Genomic DNA, 19497 nt, shown 5'->3' on the forward strand with positions numbered 1-19497 from the left:
TTCTATATAAATTCACAGTATGAGACAATGGGAAAAGAGAAAAGTTTTAAGTAAAATGTTTAATCATGATCCAAGAGGCTAAGGGGACTTTGGGACAGTAGCAGGAAGAAAGCAAGGCCTATATGCTCCAGCTTGTGATGCTCAAATGTTCTGTAGGATCCCTGGGAAGGCAGTAGGTTCCCATCCCCCATTCAGAGGAGGAGACAAGGGGCCAAGAGTCTTGCTCCAGCTTTCCTCACCATGAGGAATGTCTTTCTAGGTTGCTTCAGAACACCCAGCCCTGCCTACCTGGAGAATGCAAGAGAGCGTGACTGATTTGTTAGAGCCTGGGTGATGCCGGTGGGCAGAAGAAAGGGGTAAGGAGAGAGCCTGGTAGAGCTGGACATCACCAGAAGATATGGCTAAAGTCCTAAGGAGGGGAAGCCTGAGTCGGAAGTGAAGGGAATGACCCTGGCGGTCCAGTGGTTAGGACTCCGAGCTTTCACTGCCAAGGGACCAGTTCAATCCCTGGTCAGGGAACTAAGATCCCAAAAGCCAAGCGGCACGGCCAAAAACAACAACAACAACAACAACAACACAAAACAAAAAAAGAAGTGAAGGGAATGAGAACTAGGCTAGTCAGCTTCTACTGTGGCCTAATCTGGAGTCAACTGGAGGTGTGGGGTGACATCAGGGTTGCCATGTTGTATACCAAAGCTCCTTCCTGATGCTGTCCTTTCCTCAACCCTTGCAGGCTGCAGGTCAGCTGGGTGTGGTAAAGGGGAAGAGGGCCCCCAGGGAAGTCCAGCTACCAGAGGCTCAGGAGCAGAATCAAGGTAAGTGTACTGGAGAAAAGAGAGGGCACCCAGGGCTGTGGCCTCAGAGCAGGGTTTTTGTTCTGTGGAAAAAATAAAATGGAGTCAGCTCCATCCTTTTCACCACCTTAGCCTCAGTCAAGGCCTGTCCTCCTCCCCTGAGGTGTCTGCTAGAGGTCTAAAGTAGTCATGACCACAAGGAGTTCACCCCCCCCATCCAATCTCTTGCCTGCCTTGTCTGGGTTTCCCCCAGCTGGTCCAGTAAAGGTAAGAGGGGTGTAACAGAAGAGGCTCTACCTGGCGTTCCATCATGGAAAAGGTAGAGGCTGTCCAGTCCTGGGAGAAGAGCTGGCTGTGAAAACGCATCTTAGCTGCAATGGCCTCCACTGAGGAGAGGAGAGAAGGAAGACTGAAAGCAGGCAGATGCTGGAGATCTCTCAGGCTCCCGAAGAAGGAAAGGGAATGTCTCAGGGACCCTGGGATATGCAAGGGTAGGTGGGTGGCAGCTGGGAATGGGATATTATCTCATTCTGCTTGCTATTCCTTGAGCTGAAGAGTGTCCCTAGGGCCCAGGCAAGTGAAGAGGCAGCTTGGCTGGGGATGGGGGTGGGTCTCTAATAGAATGGGAGAAGGCAGAAAGGCTCAGGTTGGGGAGATGTAAGCCTGTGCTGAGGAGGGGGCTGCTCCGTCTGCAGGAGATGGATGGAACCAGTGGACCACAGAGCGGACCCCTTCCCTCTCCCTGGGTCAAGCTGAGCCAGCCACAGGGGCTGGGAGCAGGTGGAGAGCACTCACTGAGGCAGGGGTTTCGGGAGAAGCACTCTTCCAGCCGCTCACACTCCTCCTGCAGATTGCCACTGCCTCGGCAGGTGCAGCTTAAGGCAACACTGGCATTGACGTTGCTGACAAAGTTGGGAGTCATGGCAGTCCCTATGGGGTGAAAAGAAGATTGTCAGTGCCTAAGCCAACCCTACCTTCAGCTCCCATCCTCTCCTACCTGTCTCAGGACCACTCCATGGGGGTTCAGTCTCCAGAGCATTTTTACCCGCCCCAGGCTGGCCAACCTGTAGGCTTCCTAAACATGCCCCCCAGCCTCACCAATCAGCCCCATGTATGCTCGCAGACATTTGGACTGCTCTGTTGCACAGGTCCCTAGGATGTCCATGGGATGGCAGTGGGTCTGAAAATCCGCCAGGCGCGATCTGGAAGAAGGGAAATTTTAAGAGTCCCTGTTGATGGTCTGGCCTGCAGCCTTCACCTTGCCACAGTGTCACCTTGCTACCCCTTTAGTTGAGATGCCCATCTTCATGCCAAATTCGCCTCTGCCTTTTTCAGAGCCTGGCCCATGGCATCCTCCTCAGTGAAGCCTGCTCCTGTCACAATTAAATGCACCATCACCCCAGCCTTCACAGCATATCACTCTGAATTTGGGCTCCACAATCCCTAATTATGAGATCTCAGGCAGTTTCTTTAGTTTCAATTTCCTTGACAGTAAATAGAGATGAAAATAACACTACCTTGAGGATTTTTGTGAGGATGAAGTAAGAGAAGACATGTATAGCATTTAACACAGTGCCTGGTATACAGTGAGTGTTCAGTAAATGTTAGATATTATTATTTTTAACACTCATCCTACAATAGGTAAAGCTGGTTATCTTCAGGGGATGGAATGATGAGTATATTTTTCTGTGTATATTTGTGCACTTTTCCTTACATTTTGCTTTGTGTTAGATTGGTGGTTTACTTATCTGTCATCCCCACTCAGTTGCAAACTCCTTGAAGGAAGGGACAGTATCTTAGTCATCTAGCCCAGCACTTGTTATGTAACAGTAATAGTAATATTGGGCTGGCCAAAAAGTTCGTTCGGGTTCTTCCATTAAAAACACAAACAAACTTTTTGGCCAACCGATAGCTCCCAGCATAATAACAGGCAGCATAACAGAGCCTCTAGGAGCACAGGCTCTAGGCCAGACTACCTATGAAGGAAATCCAAACCTCATTAACAAACCTGACTTACTACCTAGGTGAATTTGAGCAAGTTATTTAAACTTCTCTGCTGTGGTTTCTTCATTTGTAAACTGAGGATGATAAAAAAAAATAGTAATAATAGCAACTATCTTATAGGGTTCTTGTGAAGCTTATATAAATTAATAGATGTTAAGTACTTAAAATAGTACTTAGCCCATAGTAAGTAAGTACTCAGTAAGTGTTAGTATTATGATTTTTGAGAGACCCATGTAATATCTTACAGAAGAGGAAGTGGGACTCAGAGAGGTAAAGTAACTTGCCCAAGGTTATACAGAGAAGTAAGCGGTAGAACCAGGTTGCAAATCAAGGTTGGTGTCTGATTTTGTTTACCTGGAGAGAAAAAAGACTGGAAGGAAATGCTCCCCAAATTATGGTAGAGTACCTCCAGGTGACAGGTTTTGAGTGATATTTTAACACAGTTTTATAGTTCCTAAAGTTTTTACACTCTCTCTATATAATTTTATTTTATTATATTTTATTTTTTTATAAAAAGAGTTTCAGAAAGTATCCAGGGTAGCTACATGGTAAAGTCGGTTCACGGTGCCTTGCGGGGGTGGGGGGGTGGGGAGGGTGGTTCAGACCCAGCCCTGCCCAGGAAGGAGGCGCCGAAGGAGTGGTGTCCACCCCGTCTGCCCGCACCCAGCACCTGCACAGCGGGTCGGCCACGCATATGTGCCACAGCTCCAGGCAGTTGGGGGCCTCCGATGGCAGTGAGCAGCTGGGGGCGATGGTGTTGCGCCGGCGCTGCCCGCAACCCTGGTCGGTGGGCGCGCACGGGCACAGCAGCAGGCCCTGAGCGTGGGGCTCCGACGCCTTCTCGAAGAAGGAGCGCAGCTGCCTTTGGCAAGTGTGGCGCTGGCAGCGGGACCCGGAGCACGCCTCCCCGTACGCCTTGCGCAGCCGGTCACACTTGTCATTAAGAGTGCACAGCATGGCGAACTTGAGGCAGAGGTCCGAGTCTGGGGGAAGAGGGGCACCAAGTAAGCAGTCCTCTCTGCAGACGTGCAGCCCAGCCTCCCCAGGAATCCCGGCAACCCTCTGATTTCACAAGGACGGTAGTGGGAAGGCACTGCACCGAATAAGGCCTTTCCCTCTACCCACAAACAGTATCAGGTATTCGTGAGCCTCTCCCATCCTGCTCCTCAGCTTGCCTAGGTTTAAAAAAAAAAAAAAAAAGCCATATACATCTAACCAAACCCTTTCCTCAACCCTATGCAATGAGTGAGATCCCATGGTGGAAATTGTAACCAAGAGGACCTACAACATTCTAAAGTACTTTCTGGGGAATTCCCTGGCAGTCAGTGGTTAGGACTCCCCACTTTCACTTCTGAGGGGTTGCATCCCTGGTAGGGGAACTAGGATCCTGCAATCCTCCTGGCGCAGAAAAGTACTTTCTGGATTGTCCACAGCAGATGCAACCAAATTATATTTAGGATTTTGGTTCTGCATCTGTCTTTCTGCCCATCTTTCATTGATTGATGCATGCATAAAACCCCCCATACTCTGAGTCTTGGGAAATTATGGTGATATTTCTATTAACAGAATATTCCAGCAGTCAGAACAATGGAATAACTGGAATAGGTGATTCCCTGTAACCTAGAGTTTGTAATACATAAATCTCTATGCTTTTCTCTCAAAATTCTAATACACAGTACTGACTGTACAACAAAGCTCACATCTTTCTCAAAAAGAGAGTGCATGTGTGTGTTCCTTTCCAATTAATACAACAGCCTCACTTTCCTGAAAAACATGCATCATATTAGTCCTTGCCAGACAGATGGCTCCCCACCCTGAGTCACCCCTGAGGAGTCACGCTCTCTCTCACCATTTTCCCTGCCCAACACCTCGCCCATCCCATTAGAATGGTTGAAAACAAGCAATTTCCTAGTCTTCAGGGACAAAAAGCTACTTTCCTGGCTGCCTCGAATTAGGGTAAATACTCCATTTCAGCACTTTTTTTTCTGGGACTGCTGCCACTCCCACCAAAGCCTTTGTAGAGATCTACCTTTTGGAACCAGGGAGCTGTAATGGGCTCTCTTGGAATATCTCCCTAGTAACTATTGCTTTGTGTTGACTCGTGAGACTAGATCATGCGGCATAGCTCAGACTCTCACCCTGAGAGTGCTTCTTTAGTTACCTGGCAGGCCAGAATTCTCCCCCTTCATTCTCCCAGCTTGTGTTCCCCACCAGCCACCCTTCCCTCAGGGTCCAGGCCCTCCCATACCCCAGCCCCAGCTTGCCTTCCACACCTGGTTTGAGCATGTTCAGTTTGCTGAAATTCATTTTCCAGGGTTTTCTGGTCACTGTGTCTTCATAGGGAGAGACATCCAGCTCATAGTCACCTAGAGACAAGGTGGGGAGCACCAGAATCCTGAGGATGGGGCTGGGGGTGGGAGCAGGAGGGGTTGAGGCTGCTGGAGAAAAAGAAGAGGCACAGTCTCTACCTAAATAGCTGCATGCTGGGCAGAGGAGAGAAAAAGAACAGGGCCATAAAGGTATAGGCTAGGCTTGACAAATAAACTGGGTTTAATGATAAGAATAATAAAGCTACTGTTTGTTGAGCACACTGTTTACTGGGCACTATGGTGCAAGTGGAAAAAATATATATATATACATACAATTTCACTTAGTCTTCATAGAAGTCTTTGGGTAGGTAAAAGGAAACTGAGGATAAGAGAGGTTAATTCACTTGCTCAAGTTCACATAAGCTAGTAAATGGAGCTGGGATTTGAAACCTGGATTACCTGACTTCAGAGTCTCTGCTCCTAACTACTACAAGTATCACCTGTGGGCACATAAGCAGGCAAGGGGACTCCGTCTTGTTTTCTTTTGCTATTGGAGAAGGGGCAGTAGTGGACTCTGTTCCAGGCCTGACCACTTGGCTATGGAGATGCATTGCCTGCTGAGGTGATGCAAATGAGACTAGATCTGGAACTGAACCTGACTGAGAAAAGCAGAGAAGGGAGAGAAATGATCTGAAAGGAAAGACATCTCTTTCAAACACCCCATGGGGCTGTGGGCTCCTTAAGACCTTATAAAATCACTAGGTCTTATAAAATCACTGCATACACAACACTGTTAACCAACTGTACTTCAGTTAAAAAAACAACATCACTGCATAGCTCATACACATGGTAGGTGCTCAATAAATGCTGAAGACAGAGGCGAGCTTGCAGGGATGTCACCCAAAAAAACAAGATCACTGCATAGCTCATACACATGGTAGGTGCTCAATAAATGTTGAAGACAGAGGTGAGCTTGCAGGGATGTCACCCAAAAAAACAAGATCACTGCATAGCTCATACACATGGTAGGTGCTCAATAAATGTTGAAGACAGAGGTGAGCTTGCAGGGATGTCACCCAATAGGCCTTTGTGAATATGTCTTTAGGCGGGAAGGGATATAGATGGTATCAAGCAAACAGGAAAGGATGGTTTGGATGCTTGGGAAGATCTGGGAGCTCCCAAGGGAAAAGAGGTGGAGACAAGAGGATTCAGGGAGAAGTCTCAGTGGAAGTTCTAAAAGAGAAGTGATTAGGATGAGTGGAAATCAGGGAACAAAGAGAGTTTGTTTCCAATTGCTTGCTGTTGGAGGATTATACAACCTCACCTGTTGCCTTGTGACTTTTAGGCCCCCTATGAAAGGACTGTACTTTCCCACGCTACTGTAAGGCTTGGCCATGTGACTTGCTTTGGCCTGTGGATTGGGAGCTAAAGAGGCATAATCACCTCTAGGTTTCAAGAACTATCATGTGGTCCTGCTTGGCTCTTTTCTATCTACCATCCTGGATCCTCAAATGAAGAAGGCAAGTGGAGCAAAGACAAAGCGAACTCATGGGACTTCCCTGGTGGCGCAGTGGTTAAGAATCCTCCTGCCAATGCAGGGGACACGGGTTCAATCCCTGGTCCAGGAAGGTCCCACATGCCGTGGAGCAACTAAGCCCGTGCGCCACAACTACTGAGCCTGCGCTCTAGAGCCCGCGAGCCACAACCACTGAAGCCCGCATGCCTAGAGCCCGTGCTCCACAACAAGAGAAGCCAGTGCAATGAGAAGCCCGCGCACTGCAACGAAGACCCAATGCAGCCAAAAATTAATAAATAAATAAATAAATTGTCCTCCAAAGCCAACTCATGGAAGCCCACAGCAGATGTGTAACATGAACAAAAGATATATTTTTGTTGGTGAAAGCCAGAGATTTGGGGTTGGTTGCATAATTTAGCACATTCTTATTAAAAATGTAATTGGTCATATAATGGAATCTAAAAAAGTAAAATGGTTCTGATGCACCTAGGGGCAGGATAGGAATAAAGACGCAGACATAGAGAGTGGACTTGAGGACACGGGGAGGAGGAAGGGTAATCTGTGATGCAGTGAGAGAGTAGCATTGACATATATACACTACCAAATGTAAAATAGCTAGCTAGTGGGAAGCAGCTGCATAGCACAGGGAGATCAGCTCGGGGCTTTGTGACCACCTGGAGGGGTGGGATAGGGAGGGTGGGAGGGAGACGCAAAAGGGAGGGGATATGGGGATATATGTATACATATAGCTGATTCACTTTGGTATACAGCAGAAACTAACATAACATTGTAAAGCAATTATACTCCAATAAAGATGTTAAAAAATGTAATTGGTATCTAGAAATGGAGTGCTGAAGTAACAAAAAAGGATCTAAAATAAATGGTATTGGCTTTGGGACTAGGTAGTGGGTGGTGAATAAGCTGTTACTGGGGGCTGGGAAGATGGCAGCCCTCATTATGCAGCGGCAAAGCATTTGGTAAAATTGTTGCCTGCAATAACTTGGGAGGAAGATGATGTACTGAGTGAGCTTGTGCTTTAAGGGGAAGAAGCTGAGAAGCTGAAGATTACTAATATGTCTTGATTGCTGATAGCCACACTTGGCATGGTACTACGAGAAAGATATAAGCTCAGAGAACTGACCAGTTTACACACAGAGAGGAAACAGAAAAGAAAGAATACAGAAATTCTAGGACCTGCAAAATTAAGAAATGCTACTCCTTCTCATATTCAAATAGTAAAAGGTAAAATTGAAAAATGCATTGAGTAATAAGGTCAATTACAACTCAGCCTTGGGCCAAAGACCAATTCAAGTTTGTGGCCATCATGCCCTTTGTGGAGATCTCTCACTGATTAAGACAGTATCCGATAAATCCTGCCTGTTGGACAAATGTTCTCAGGGAAAAAAGACTAAGATAGTGGCTCTCCCACAGAAGCTTGATAAGGGCAAGGTACCTCTAATTAGGTCTCAAAAGAGATGTATGTCTTGAAAGCGATTATAGGAAAGGCTACTGGCACATGAGGTGACAGAAATCAGACATAAAACGCAATTATGTTTTGAGAGAGTTGTACTGCTAAGAGCCACCAGCCCGGATTAAAAGAGACTCTAACTATTTGAGACTTAAGATGCTCCAACGTTCTTCAGGTAGGAAGCAAGTGGAGAATGCTACTCAGTCCCTAAGGAGGTCATAGTCTCCAGTGCCCTTTCCAGATGTAGCCCAAGAAAATAATGGAAAACGAAGGACCTCCCAGGGGGCTGGGAAACTCCTGGGCTTTTGCTCCCCAATGAGCAAAAGCAGGGCCTTATTAAAGAGCAATCCCTACTCCCAGGGAAGACAGCCCTTGCAACAATTGTGTGGCAGGACTTCAGAACTGCTATGAATCAACGTCTACTGTGTGCTTCCCATTACTCCTCTTTCTACCTGAGAGTTTGTTGTGCTTCTCCTGTCCCCATTCCATTACTATATATTGAGTAGAGATGGGAAGCGGATGACTTTTTAAAAAAAATTATTTATTTATCTGTATTTTTGGCTGTGTTGGGTCTTCATTGCTGTGTGCGGGCTTTCTCTAGCCGCAGAGAGAGGAGGCTACTCTTCATTGCGGTGCACAGGCTTCTCATTGTCGTGGCTTCTCTTGTTGCAGAGCATGGGCTCTAGGCGCACGGGCTTCAGAAGTGTGGCATGTGGGCTCTAGAGTGCAAGTTCAGTAGTTGTGGTGCATGGGCTTAGTTGCTCTGTGGCATGTGGGATCTTCCCAGACCAGGGCTCAAACCCCCGTCCCCTGCATTGGCAGGTGGATTCTTAACCATTGCGCCACCAGGGAAGCCCAGCAGATGACTTTTTAGTGCATAGGTTTCTAGATTAAGAGAAACCACATCCAGACCTGATATAGAAATTATCACAAGATCCTAGACTTGCAGCCTGATGTCCTGCTTAGATAGAATTCTTGGGCACCTTCCTTAGAAAGTGAGTAGTTATATTTTGCTTGTGAAAGGAAGGGAAATGAATGTTTTGACCAACTGGTGGACTATGGTAGATTGCATTATTGTTTACAATTATTTTTGTCCTCCCTGTAAGACTATACATCCTCATTTATTGCCATGTGATTTTCAGTGTCCCCTGTGGGAGGAGCATACTTCCCCTTCCCACTGATGTCAGGTCTGACCACGCGATTTGCTCTGTCAATGGAATGTGAGCAGAAGTATTTTATGTAACATCTGAGCAGAAGCTTTTAAAGGCATCAAATGGTTCTGCCATTGCTCATTTCCCTCTGCCATGAGAAGGGAACATCCCAGGTAGAGGCTGTACTGGATCCCAGAATGAAGAGGACACATGACACAGCCAAGACAGAGCATGAGCAAGAACTTAACCTTTGTTTTACAAGACCCTGTTGTGTTACTGCAGCACAGTCTAGTAAAAGCTGACTGATACGGAAGGGGATCTCCAGAGTCAGAGGAAGCTCCTCTCTTTGGCTCTTCCAGTACCTTCCGTCTTTTATCATCTCTTGTCTGGTTAATGAATATCCTCTCTGTTAAAGGCTGGACCAGGACACTGCCTCCCAGTCTCTCTGAACCTATGGATTATGTTGTATTTGCAGCCTGTTTATGAGTTAAGACCATTTCCCTCCATTTCCTCTCCATATCTGTCTGTTCCAGGAGCTCCCCATGTTGGGCCTTAGCCTGGTTCAGAGACCTTCCAAGAGGCAGCTACATGTTTCCAGATTAAAAAAAAAGGGGGAAGTAGTGAGAAGGGAGGGCAGTACTGTGGGGCCCAAAAGCATACTGCCAATTCCTCCTTCCATTTCTCACTGACGTCAAATGCAGAGCTTCATTATCATCCCTGTCAGAATCTACCATGCGGCCCATATCCAGCGGGATTAAAAAACAACTCCCAAGAGCCACCTTCCCTAGCTTAGCCCACTCTAGGATGGGGGCCTCACCAAGGCTACGGGCAGGGTGAACGGTCCAGTAGATGTCCAGGCAGGTAGCTTGGTTCTTCATGCGCCGATGGCATGTGCAGCTCATCAGAGAACTATTCCTGAGTTGCTGTGCTGCCTCCATGCAGTCCTCGGGGACTGAAGGCTCCTCTGCAGGTGATGAGGTGCTTATACTAGAGGCACAGGAATTCAAGTAGTGGTAGGTAGCATTGCAAGTGGGATCGGCCTGGCACTTCCTCCTGGCCTGGATACAGCTGTTCATGAGCCGGCCTTCTGTGGGGAGGTGGTCCCCTATGGAGGGAGAGAGACCAAGTGAGGCTCATATAAGGTCAGAGTAGCTGTCTGGGAGAACCTAGTCATAAGGTAGGGTGGGAAGATTCTGGATGAAATCTTTAGCAGGAAAGTCTTGGGGCGGCACAAAGGCCTTTAGCAGGGAGAAAGAAGTCCAGTAGGACTAGAGGGTCTGCAGCTGTCACAATATAGACAGAAGAGATCAGGCTCAAGAAGAGAGGGGGGTTTGATGAAGACAAGCTGCTCAGCCTCCTGGGAGGGGGAGGGGGACATTATTTGAAGCTGAGCCTGATGGCCCAGCCAGGCACTAGGAAGAGGGCCCTGAGCAGAGCTATGCCATGGACAGGGATTGCATCATAACCAGAGAGCTGAGAATGTGTATGGGAGTGCTAAATGACAGTTAGCAACAACTCTGAGTCTTCCATTAAAAGTCACTTAAGGGGGGCTTCCCTGGTGGCGCAGTGGTTGAGAGTCCGCCTGCCGATGCAGGGGACACGGGCCCATGTTGGGCCTTAGCCTGGTTCAGAGACCTTCCAAGAGGCAGCTACATGTTTCCAGATTAAAAAAAAAGGGGGAAGTAGTGAGAAGGGAGGGCAGTACTGTGGGGCCCAAAAGCATACTGCCAATTCCTCCTTCCATTTCTCACTGACGTCAAATGCAGAGCTTCATTATCATCCCTGTCAGAATCTACCATGCGGCCCATATCCAGCGGGATTAAAAAACAACTCCCAAGAGCCACCTTCCCTAGCTTAGCCCACTCTAGGATGGGGGCCTCACCAAGGCTACGGGCAGGGTGAACGGTCCAGTAGATGTCCAGGCAGGTAGCTTGGTTCTTCATGCGCCGATGGCATGTGCAGCTCATCAGAGAACTATTCCTGAGTTGCTGTGCTGCCTCCATGCAGTCCTCGGGGACTGAAGGCTCCTCTGCAGGTGATGAGGTGCTTATACTAGAGGCACAGGAATTCAAGTAGTGGTAGGTAGCATTGCAAGTGGGATCGGCCTGGCACTTCCTCCTGGCCTGGATACAGCTGTTCATGAGCCGGCCTTCTGTGGGGAGGTGGTCCCCTATGGAGGGAGAGAGACCAAGTGAGGCTCATATAAGGTCAGAGTAGCTGTCTGGGAGAACCTAGTCATAAGGTAGGGTGGGAAGATTCTGGATGAAATCTTTAGCAGGAAAGTCTTGGGGCGGCACAAAGGCCTTTAGCAGGGAGAAAGAAGTCCAGTAGGACTAGAGGGTCTGCAGCTGTCACAATATAGACAGAAGAGATCAGGCTCAAGAAGAGAGGGGGGTTTGATGAAGACAAGCTGCTCAGCCTCCTGGGAGGGGGAGGGGGACATTATTTGAAGCTGAGCCTGATGGCCCAGCCAGGCACTAGGAAGAGGGCCCTGAGCAGAGCTATGCCATGGACAGGGATTGCATCATAACCAGAGAGCTGAGAATGTGTATGGGAGTGCTAAATGACAGTTAGCAACAACTCTGAGTCTTCCATTAAAAGTCACTTAAGGGGGGCTTCCCTGGTGGCGCAGTGGTTGAGAGTCCGCCTGCCGATGCAGGGGACACGGGTTCATGCCCCGGTCCGGGAAGATCCCATATGCTGTGGAGCGGGTGGGCCCGTGAGCCATGGCCGCTGAGCCTGCGCATCCGGAGCCTGTGCTCCGCGACAGGAGAGCCCACAACAGTGAGAGGCCCGCGTACCGCAAAAAAAAAAAAGTCATTCTCTGGCAGTCCAGTGGTTAGGACTCGTCACTTTCACTGCCGGGGCTCAGGTTCAATCTGTGGTCAGGGAATGAAAATCCTACAAGCTGCGCAGTGCGGCAAAAAAAAAAGTCACTTAAAAATACCTTACAGTGGGAACTGGTTGGGGTTGGGGTGGGGGGCTTTTACAGATTCTGTCACTCACTCAGGAATATCAAGGTTGGTTATAGTTCAGCTCTGGAGAAAGGCCCTGCACCCTAGGACTTAGGGTCCCAATCAAGTGGTAATAGCACACCATCATCCCCCAGTTTTTCAAGGCAGAACATCTAGGAGTCATTTTGAATTCTTCTCTTTCCTTCACATTCTATGTTCAACCCAATAAGTCCTGTCAACTCCACTTCATATCTGGAATCTGTCCACTTCTCTCCACATCTATCACCACCTCCTTAGCTCAAGCCACCATCAACTCTTGTCTGAACTAGTTGACAGTCCTTATTGGTCTCAGTGATTCCACCTTCCAAATTCATTCTACCATACCATTCAGCGATCTTTTTTTGTTTTCCAGCTTTATGGAGATATAATTGACATACAACATTGTTTAAGCTTTAGGTATACAACATGATGATTTATGTATATATTGTAAAATGTTACCATAATAAGATTAGACGTGTTAACAATAAGATGTGTTAAAATGAACACATCCTTCACTTCACATAATTACCTTTCTTTTTGTTGTTGCATTCATCTTTTTTAAGAATTTTTTTAGGTTGGAAAACATTTTTATTGGGGTAAAATTCATGCCTGGTGATCATTCTGAAATGTATAGAAATAGCAAATCACTATGTTGTACACCAGGAACATAGTACTGTAGTTCAATTATACTTCAAAAACAAACTCCTAGGAAAAGAAATCAGATTTGCAGTTACCAGAGGCAGAGGGTGGGGAGGGAGAACTGGATGAAGGTAGTCAAAAGGTACAAACTTTATTTTTTTTTAATTATTTTTTAAACATCTTTATTGGAGTATAATTGCTTTACAATGGTGTGTTAGTTTTTGCTTTATAACAAAGTGAATCGAATCTACATATACATATGTTCCCATATCTCTTCCCTCTTGCGTCTCCCTCCCTCCCACCCTCCCTATCCCACCCCTCTAGGTGGTCAAAAGCACTGAGCTGATCTCCCTGTGCCATGCGGCTGCTTCCCACTAGCTATCTATTTTACGTTTGGTAGTGTATATATGTCCATGCTACTCTCTCACTTTGTCACAGCTTACCCTTCCTCCTCCCCATATCCTCAAGTCCATTCTCTAGTAGGTCTGTGTCTTTATTCCCATCTTACCCCTAGGTTCTTCATGACCTTTCTTTTTTTTTTTTCCTTAGATTCCATATATATGTGTTAGCATACGGTATTTGTTTTTCTCTTTCTGACTTACTTCACTCTGTATGACAGACTCTAGGTCCATCAACCTCACAACAAATAACTCAATTTCGTTTCTTTTTATACAAACTTCATTTTAAAAAGAGAAAGAAAAAAATTCATGCAACATAAAATTAATTATCTTAAAGGGTACAGTTAAGTGGCATTTAGTACATTCACCATGCTATACAACCATCACTTCTAATTCCAATTCATTTTCATCACCCTAATAGGAAGCCCATACCCATTAAACAGTCACTCTCCATCCTCCCTTTCCCCTAGTCTCTGGCAACCACTAGTCTGCTTTCTGTCTCTACACATTTACCTATTCTAGTATTTCATGTAAATAGAACCATAAAATATATACTCTTTTGTATCTAGCTTCTTTCACCCAACATGCTGTTTTCAAGGTTCATCCACATTGTGGCATATATCAATATTTCATTCTTTCTTATGAATAATATTTCATTGTATGGATATATCATATTTTGTTTACCTAAACGTTAGTTGATGTACATTTGGGTTGTTTCACCTTTTGGTTATTGTGAACAGTGCTAAGGGAAGAATCATGTACAAGTATTTGCTTGAATACCTGTATTCATTTCTCTTGGGTGTATACGCAGGAGTGGAATTGCTGGGTCATATGTTAATTCTATGTTTAACTTTTTGATGAACCACCAAATTGTTTTCCACAGTGGCTGTCCCATTTTACATTCCTACTAGCATTCTTCATGATTCTTTTTTTTTTTTCCTTAGATTCCATATATATGTGTTAGCATACGGTATTTGTTTTTCTCTTTCTGACTTACTTCACTCTGTATGACAGACTCTAGGTCCATCAACCTCACAACAAATAACTCAATTTCGTTTCTTTTTATACAAACTTCATTTTAAAAAGAGAAAGAAAAAAATTCATGCAACATAAAATTAATTATCTTAAAGGGTACAGTTAAGTGGCATTTAGTACATTCACCATGCTATACAACCATCACTTCTAATTCCAATTCATTTTCATCACCCTAATAGGAAGCCCATACCCATTAAACAGTCACTCTCCATCCTCCCTTTCCCCTAGTCTCTGGCAACCACTAGTCTGCTTTCTGTCTCTACACATTTACCTATTCTAGTATTTCATGTAAATAGAACCATAAAATATATACTCTTTTGTATCTAGCTTCTTTCACCCAACATGCTGTTTTCAAGGTTCATCCACATTGTGGCATATATCAATATTTCATTCTTTCTTATGAATAATATTTCATTGTATGGATATATCATATTTTGTTTACCTAAACGTTAGTTGATGTACATTTGGGTTGTTTCACCTTTTGGTTATTGTGAACAGTGCTAAGGGAAGAATCATGTACAAGTATTTGCTTGAATACCTGTATTCATTTCTCTTGGGTGTATACGCAGGAGTGGAATTGCTGGGTCATATGTTAATTCTATGTTTAACTTTTTGATGAACCACCAAATTGTTTTCCACAGTGGCTGTCCCATTTTACATTCCTACTAGCAATGCATGAGGGTGGTTCCAATTTCTCTACGTACTTGCCAACTCGTGTTTTCTGTTTTTTGCTCTGTTTTTAGAGTCATCCTTGTGGGTGTGAGGTAGTATCTCACTGTGGTTTTCACTTGCATTTCTCTAATAACTAATGATATTGAGCATATTTTCATGTGTTTGTTAGCCATTTGTATATCATGTTTGGTAATAAATTAATTAAAGTATGTAACATACAGAAAAATACATAAATCAAAAATATATAGTTTAATTTCAAATTATATACACCTGTATAACCAGATCCCCAGGTAAAGAACCAGAACATTACCAGCACCCCAGAAGCCATCTGCCAGTCACCATATTCCCAACAAAGCAAATATAATACAATATCCTGATTTCTAAAGATTAGCAATTTGTTTTGCCTGTTTTTCAATCATACAACATGTGCTTTTGGCGTTTTAGCTTCTTTTGCTCAATATTACGTTTCTGAAATTCACCCACACTGATAAGTATAGTTGTAAATAGCTTATTTTCACTGCTGTATACCAATCCATTGTGTGAATATAACATAATTCTAATACTGACTAGCATTATATGGGATCATCTCTTAAAAACTGTAAATCAGATGGTCTCATTTCTCTGCTTAAATCCCTCCAACAGCTTCCACTGAACTTAGGTTAAGATCTAGTTTATGTGCCTTGGTTTACAAAACCTTGTAAAGACCTGGTCCCTGCCCACCTCTCTAATCTTACCTCCTGCTCTGTCTTCCTCTCCCACTTCCCTCCATCTGCACTGGCCTTCCTTCTGTTTTGAATACTCTTCCACCTGATCTTCACATGGCGTGTCATCTCACAAAGGCCATCCCCAACCAACCAATGTAAAATAGCCCCCCAGCTACTCTAACACACTGTTGTTCCAATTCTCTGCATAGCACTTATCACCATTTGATTTTTTTTTTTTTTTTTTGCGGTACGCGGGCCCCTCACTGTTGTGGCCTCTCCCGTTGTGGAGCACAGGCTCCCGACGCGCAGGCACAGCGGCCATGGCTCACGGGCCCAGCCTATCCGCGACACGCTGGATCCTCCCGGACCGGGGCACGAACTCGCGTCCCCTGCATCGGCAGGTGGACTCTCAACCACTGCGCGACCAGGGAAGCCCAACCACTTGATATTTTTTTACTTCATTTTTTATTATCTCCCCAGCTAGACTTCCATGTCTATCTTATCACTACTCTGTTGCCAGTGCCTAGAACAGGGCTTGTTTTTTGTAAGCACCTACTAATATTTTTTAAATGACCACATAACAGAGACATTTTGTGAGCCACCCTGATAACTTCTCTGGGCCCCTTCTCTCTACTTATAATCAAAGAGTCCCAAAATTAGGAGGGGCCTCTGAGTTTAGGTAGTCCAACCTTCTCTTCCAATCACATAATAATCGATTAGATTACTTATTAAAATGCAGATTTCTGAGCCCTAGCACGAACTACCAAATCAGAACCTCTGGTGATAAAGCCTGGGAATCTGAATTTTAGTAAGTTTACTGGAGAGAATGATGTAACCTAAAGTTTGAGAATTGGTGCCACATCCAATGTGTAAAAAAAGACAGGATCAGTAGTACTGATTTTTCCTTTTGCTTCAGGTTCCAATATGCCTCAGCATGGCATTATTACTCTTTTAATTTAAAATTTTGGTATTTTGTTCATAATGGATTTTTGGTATTAATTTTGATTTTTAAAAAGGGGGTTGGATTAAACCAGAGTTTCTCAATGCACGGGATGGGGAAGAGAGAGGATGGGCCCCTTTTGGGGGTGTATCAGAATTTCCAAAGGGAATGTGTGGTTCAAAAAAGCATATTTACAGACCTACTAGAGAATGGACTTGAGGATATGCGGAGGGGGAAGGGTAAGCTGGGACAAAGTGAGAGAGTGGCATGGACATATATACACTACCAAACGTAAAACAGATAGCTAGCGGGAAGCAGCCACATAGCACAGGGAGATCAGCTCGGTGCTTTGTGCCCACCTAGGGGGATGGGATAGGGAGGGTGGGAGGGAGGGAGACGCAAGAGGGAAGAGATATGGGGACATATGTATATGTATAACTGATTCACTATGTTATAAAGCAGAAACACACCATTTTAAAGCAATTATACTCCAATAAAGATGTTAAAAAAATCACATAAAAAAAGCATATTTGTCAATTTCATATGTGGAAGATGAACAAAAAACTTTTTTTAATGCAACTAGTTTTTTTATTAAACTTTTTATTTTATATTGGAGTATAGTTGATTAACAATGTGTTAGTTTCAGGTGTACAGCAAAGTGATTCAGTTATACACATACATGTATCTAATCTTTTTTTTTTTTTTTTTTTTAATAATACACAATGTATTTATTTATTTATTTATTTATGGCTGTGTTGGGTCTTCATTTCTGTGCATGGGCTTTCTCTAGTTGTGGCAAGTGGGGGTCACTCTTCATCGCGGTGCGCAGGCCTCTCACTATCGCGGCCTCTGTTGTTGCGGAGCACAGGCTCCAGACGCGCAGGCTCAGTAATTGTGGCTCACGGGCCCAGTTGCTCCATGGCATGTGGGATTTTCCCAGACCAGGGCTCGAACCTGTGTCGTCTGCATTGGCAGGCAGATTCTCAACCACTGCGCCACCAGGGAAGCCCCATGTATCTATTCTTTTTCTAATTCTTTTCCTATTTAGGCTGTTAAATAATACTGAGCAGAGTTCCCTGTGCTATACAGTAGGTCCTTGTTGGTTATCCATTTTAAATATAGCAGTGTGCACATGGCAATCCCAAACTCCCTAACTATTCCTCCCTCCAGCCCTTCCCACCTGCTAACCATCAGTTCGTTCTCTAAGTCTATGAGTCTGTTTCTGTTCTGTAAGTTCATTTGTATCATTAAAAAAAATCTGAAATTTCAAAATTTATTTAAGGAAGACATGAGATTTTTATCTTTATCAAAAGGGGGACATGGATTTAAACAGTTTGAGAAATGCTGAATGTTTAAGATATTACTTCTGGTAGGTACCCAGAAAGTGCTTGCTGAAAGAAACGTAGCAGGTCCAAGTCTCATTGCTTTAACTGGACTAAATATTGAGTTGTAACAATTTTCAAAGTAAACCTCTCTCACTTCTAAGCTGACAGTTCACCAAGTCTGAGTAGTAGTAGATTTAAGGGCATTGCAGCTCAACAAAAGAAGGTGGGGGTCATGTTAAGTTTCATCATTAGCAGGTGGTAACTTGTTCCACTAAATTGGTCATGAGGAAGGTATTTAAAGTTTACCCCTGATCCTGAAATACAGCCTACTGTTAGGGTTAGTGAAATTTCCTGGGCAGTCCAATCAGATAGGTAATGTCTTGCTGCTCTGATTTACTAATGAAGTCAGTCTGGACAGACCAGTACTTTCCTTCCTTCCTTCCATATCTGTCTCTCAGCCAAGATTGCACTTCTGCAGTCCTACTTTGTGGACTGAGGTCATGTGTAGATATGTGGTCTCTGACTCACGATTCCCTCCAGGCAGGCTCTGGACAGGAGCCCCACAATGAGATTCCATGCACCCATCCCACTCCCAAAGGCCACGTGCATGCTCCTTGGGAGAATGGCATAGTTCTAAAACCCGGCCTTTAACTATGTATTCCACAAAACACCTATTGTGGATTTATAACAGGGCAAGGCACTGTTGCTGGGCAGCTTGCACGGAAAGGCCATCTTGCCCACTAGTGAGTTTTCCCCTCCAATTTAAATAATAATAAAGTATATCCTGAAGAGGGGGTTTGTTGATGGTGAGCGATACTCTCAACCACACAACCAAATAATGATGTTGGCAAGTTCTGGGAAGCAGTTTTCAACCTTAATTTGTGACGTCAGTTGTGTTTGTTTGTTTTTTCCGTGAAAGTGCAGAGTGCTAACCACTGGACAGCCAAGGAGTTCCCAATGACAAGTCAGTCCTAACAAAAACTTCTCCAGCTTCACCTGTACCTAGTATCCACTTCCGCAGTCCTTACATGGGGTGGAAGAGGTGAAGCCCATGTGGAGCAAAAGGCAGTCCTGCTTCTGCTTCTGACTCTCCCCGCCCCCTAGATATGCTGTAGTGGTAGTGGCCTAGCTGCTGGCTGTTCTGTGACTGTACAGACGCACTTCAAACGGGGGAAGAGGGGGAACGAGGAGCGAAGAGATGCTTGGGTGCCCTGGTCATGGCTGGCACTCAATCTACAAGTTCAGTCACTGGACTAGGGGTGGAACCCAGCCCCTTCTTGAAACCCTGGGCTTCCTCCTCCAGTTCCCCAGGCTCGGACAGACGGACGCCCCGCACCAGGCAGCAATGTGGGGCACTGGTGCCGGGACCCCACCTACACGGTCACCACCACCACTCACCACCACCCCAGCCCCCGCCCCCTCCCGCCCCAGCCGGAGTGGACTCCGCGGACGCACAGACGAGACTCACCCGCTCGGAGCAGCAGCGGCAGCAGCAGCAGGAGTGCAGGCAGCATTGGTCGTGGGCTCGGGGGGCGCGCCATTGGCGGGG

At 45.4% G+C, this 19497-nt stretch overlaps 1 protein-coding gene across 1 annotated transcript; it reads right to left on the bottom strand.

The window, feature by feature from the left end:
* Positions 1-787: 787 nt before the first annotated feature.
* GFRA3 (GDNF family receptor alpha 3) lies at positions 788-19489 on the bottom strand. The gene is made up of 9 exons (XM_007461410.1): positions 19428-19489; positions 12970-12995; positions 11125-11412; positions 5072-5164; positions 3469-3781; positions 1893-1996; positions 1590-1724; positions 1092-1180; positions 788-877 (listed from the first exon to the last, which is right to left on the bottom strand). Exons 1-9 carry the CDS (start codon positions 19487-19489, stop codon positions 788-790), a joined length of 1200 nt encoding a protein of 399 aa, XP_007461472.1.
* Positions 19490-19497: the final 8 nt, after the last annotated feature.

Source organism: Lipotes vexillifer, unplaced genomic scaffold, assembly GCF_000442215.2.
Source record: "Lipotes vexillifer unplaced genomic scaffold, Lipotes_vexillifer_v1.1 scaffold217, whole genome shotgun sequence".
In the NCBI taxonomy this organism is placed as follows: domain Eukaryota; kingdom Metazoa; phylum Chordata; class Mammalia; order Artiodactyla; family Lipotidae; genus Lipotes; species Lipotes vexillifer.

Bases quoted from the DNA above. Each gene is read 5' to 3' on its own strand.
- GFRA3 (XM_007461410.1), bottom strand. From the start codon at position 19,489: ATGGCGCGCCCCCCGAGCCCACGACCAATGCTGCCTGCACTCCTGCTG. The intron at 1,997-3,468 runs GTGCTGGGTGCG...CCCTTCTTCCAG, and splicing joins GTGGCCGACCCGCTGTGCAG to ATCGCGCCTGGCGGATTTTC. The intron at 878-1,091 runs GTAGAGCCTCTT...TTTTTTCCACAG, and splicing joins TTTCCATGATGGAACGCCAG to AACAAAAACCCTGCTCTGAG.